This window comes from Augochlora pura, unplaced genomic scaffold, assembly GCF_028453695.1.
Source record: "Augochlora pura isolate Apur16 unplaced genomic scaffold, APUR_v2.2.1 APUR_unplaced_2588, whole genome shotgun sequence".
NCBI lineage: Eukaryota > Metazoa > Arthropoda > Insecta > Hymenoptera > Halictidae > Augochlora > Augochlora pura.
This window is the reverse complement of record NW_027582754.1, coordinates 1-2940: the sequence shown is the minus strand read 5'-3', so window position 1 is coordinate 2940 and position 2940 is coordinate 1. Positions and strand designations below refer to the sequence as shown.

Genomic DNA, 2940 nt, shown 5'->3' with positions numbered 1-2940 from the left:
ATAATAAATTAAAGAATCAATTCGGCCGGCTCTGGCCGGCTGAACATCCTCCCCCCGTTGAGAGGGTATCGATCAACAATGAATTAAGTATTTACATCTGATTATAAATAAATGACTAGGCGCGATGATGTAGCGAATGTTTGCGACGAGGCCTATAATGCTCGTTCCTTGGTAGGGCCGTTGAAATCGTAGACTTCCTTCGCCTCGGCAATCGCAGATCCGGTGTTGTCTGCTTGGTTGGGTAGTGGTACTAGACGTTTGATGCTGCGATCTAGTACCTTGGTGCCTATCTTCACAGTGGCAGCTCGAGCGATGCCATCCGATCCTGGGTGGATCTTGACGACCTTTCCCAATGGCCACTGTAATGGAGGTGTATTGTCTTCCCTGAGAATGACGATGGTACCCTCCTTGATTGAGTGACTGCCGGTGGCCCACTTATGACGGCATGTCAACTCGTTCAGGTACTCTCGTCGCCACCTGTTCCAAAAATGCTGCTTGATCTGTTGGATCTGTTGCCAACTAGATAGTCTATTGGATGGAGCATCCCTGAAATCTCTCTCGCGGAGGCTTGTTAATGAATCGCCAATGAGGAAATGACCAGGGGTCAAGGCAAGCGGATCATTGGCATCGGAAGAAATGGGAGTGAGTGGACGGGAGTTTAGTACTGCTTCTATTTCTGTGATCAAAGTGTTGAAGTTTTCAAAAGTGAATAGTTCATTGCCGGCGACGCGTCTTAAATGGTACTTAAATGATTTAACTGCCGCCTCCCAAAGACCTCCGAAGTGTGGTGCCTGTGGGGGAATGAAGTTCCATTGGATGGACCGTTCGGATAGGAATGTTTGTATGTTGTTCTGGTGGTCGACGGATTTGAGAAGCTCTCGAAGTTCGCGGAATTCGTTGCTGGCTCCTACAAAATTCGAGCCGTTGTCCGAATATAAGTGAGTGCAGTGGCCTCGTCTGGCTATGAATCGTCTAAGTGCAGCAATAAATGCCTCACTCGTCAGGTCGCTTGCAAGTTCCAGATGGACCGCCTTCACTGCCAAACAAACGAAGACGACCACGTACACCTTAATTTTGCCGCGGTTCCGGTGTTTCTTTTCTTTTATGTAGAACGGCCCACAGTAGTCTACGCCTACGTTTGAGAACGGTCTAGATTCCGTGACTCGAGGTGGAGGTAGATTCCCCATTATATATTTCGTAGGCGGTGGTTGGGCCCGACAGCAAATCACGCATCCCTTGATGACCTTCCAGATCTGGCTGCGTCCGTCGATTGGCCAATATCGGCGCCTTATGGCGTACAGCGTCGTCTGAACTCCTGCGTGGAGTTGAGCACGGTGTTCGCTCTCGATGATTAACGACGTCAACCGTGCCTTTGGGAGGATCAGTGGGTACTTTTGTTCGAAGGGCATTGGTGAATGCTTTAAGCGTCCACCGACTCGCAGCATTCTATCCTCATCTAGGAAGGGGTTCAGCTGTTGTAGCTTACCCTTCACTGTCTGACCTTTGGCAAGCCATCGAATTTCCTCTGCGAAGTATACCCTCTGGAGGACGCGAAGGATGGTATGACGGGCGGTTTTCAATTCCAGGGCAGAAAGAGCGCCCTTCTCTTTGTTGGGTGATTTCCACCGGAGACAATATGCCATGACTCGTTGCATCTTCGTCCATGATGAGAATCTGTCCAGGAAGGATATGTCTAATGATGTGGTAGTGGCTAGACAGATCGCGGTTTTCTGCTCGGGAACAATTGACGGTGCGGCACCTTCCAATACTGGCCAATTGGATGATTCCTTTTGGAGCCATTTTGGACCGTGGTGCCAGATTGTTGACCGCAGGAATTCTTCGGGTGTCTGGCCTCTTGAGATGAGGTCAGCAGGATTATCGGTGGTAGGCACGTGGCGCCAATCTTCCACGTTCGTTTTAGATTGGATTTCTGTAACTCTATTCGCTACGAATGTCTTCAAAAGGTGTGGAGAGGTTTGTAACCAGTGGAGCACTATTGTCGAGTCGGTCCAAAATGTGGCGTGTTCAATCGGTAGCTGTAGGGCCCCTCGGACTGTCTGGTATAATGAGGATAGTAAAAGGGCGCCGCAGAGTTCCAGGCGAGGAATTGACTGGGTCTTCAGAGGCGCGACCTTGGATTTCGCGATTAAAAGATCAATGTGAACGTGGCCCTGTTCGTCGATAGATCGCGTGTATATACAAGCGCCGTAGGCGCGCTCACTGGCGTCACAAAAACCGTGCAATTCAAGTTCCCTTGCTCCGGTAGCGATGGTTTTCCTTTGAAACACGACGTTGTTCAGGAGTGGTAGCGTAAGATAGTATTCTCTCCATTCTGTATGAACATCCATCGGCAGTGACTCGTCCCAATCTACCTTCATGGTCCAGAGCTTCTGGAGCAGAATCTTTGCCACAATGATTACTGGACCCAGAAGCCCTAATGGGTCGTAAATCTTCGCGATTTCGGAGCTTATTGTTCTTTTGGTGATAGGTCCGATGGATTTAGATGTGGTGACTGCGTAGGAAATGGTATCGTCCGACGAGTTCCACACGACTCCTAGCGTTTTTATCGTGGACGATTCTCCGAGCTGGAGAATTTTATTTACATTTTCCTCCGCCAAACCTTGCAATAGGGCTGGATGGTTGGACGCCCATTGTCGGATGTTTAACCCTGCCGTGTTTAGTAGGTTTGTCAACTCATTCCGTAATGAGAGAGCTTCATCAAGAGTTGAAGCCCCCGTAATCGCGTCGTCGACATAGAAATCTCGGGTCAACGCCTGTGCTGCCTCGGGAAACTGACGTCCCTCGTCTTGTGCGAGCTGTGTAAGGCATCGAATCGCTAGATACGGTGCTGCGGAGAGTCCAAACGTGACGGTGTTCAATTGGAATGTTTTCATGATTCCGGTATTGTCGCGCCAAAGGATGCGTTGGTACTTTCGATCT

At 49.6% G+C, this 2940-nt stretch overlaps 1 protein-coding gene across 1 annotated transcript; it reads right to left on the bottom strand.

Annotated features, from left to right (window-relative positions):
• Positions 1–152: 152 nt before the first annotated feature.
• LOC144477649 (uncharacterized) lies at positions 153–2894 on the bottom strand. Its single transcript, XM_078195383.1, has one exon. It carries the CDS (start codon positions 2892–2894, stop codon positions 153–155), a length of 2742 nt encoding a protein of 913 aa, XP_078051509.1.
• Between the last annotated feature and the right edge of the window lie 46 nt (positions 2895–2940).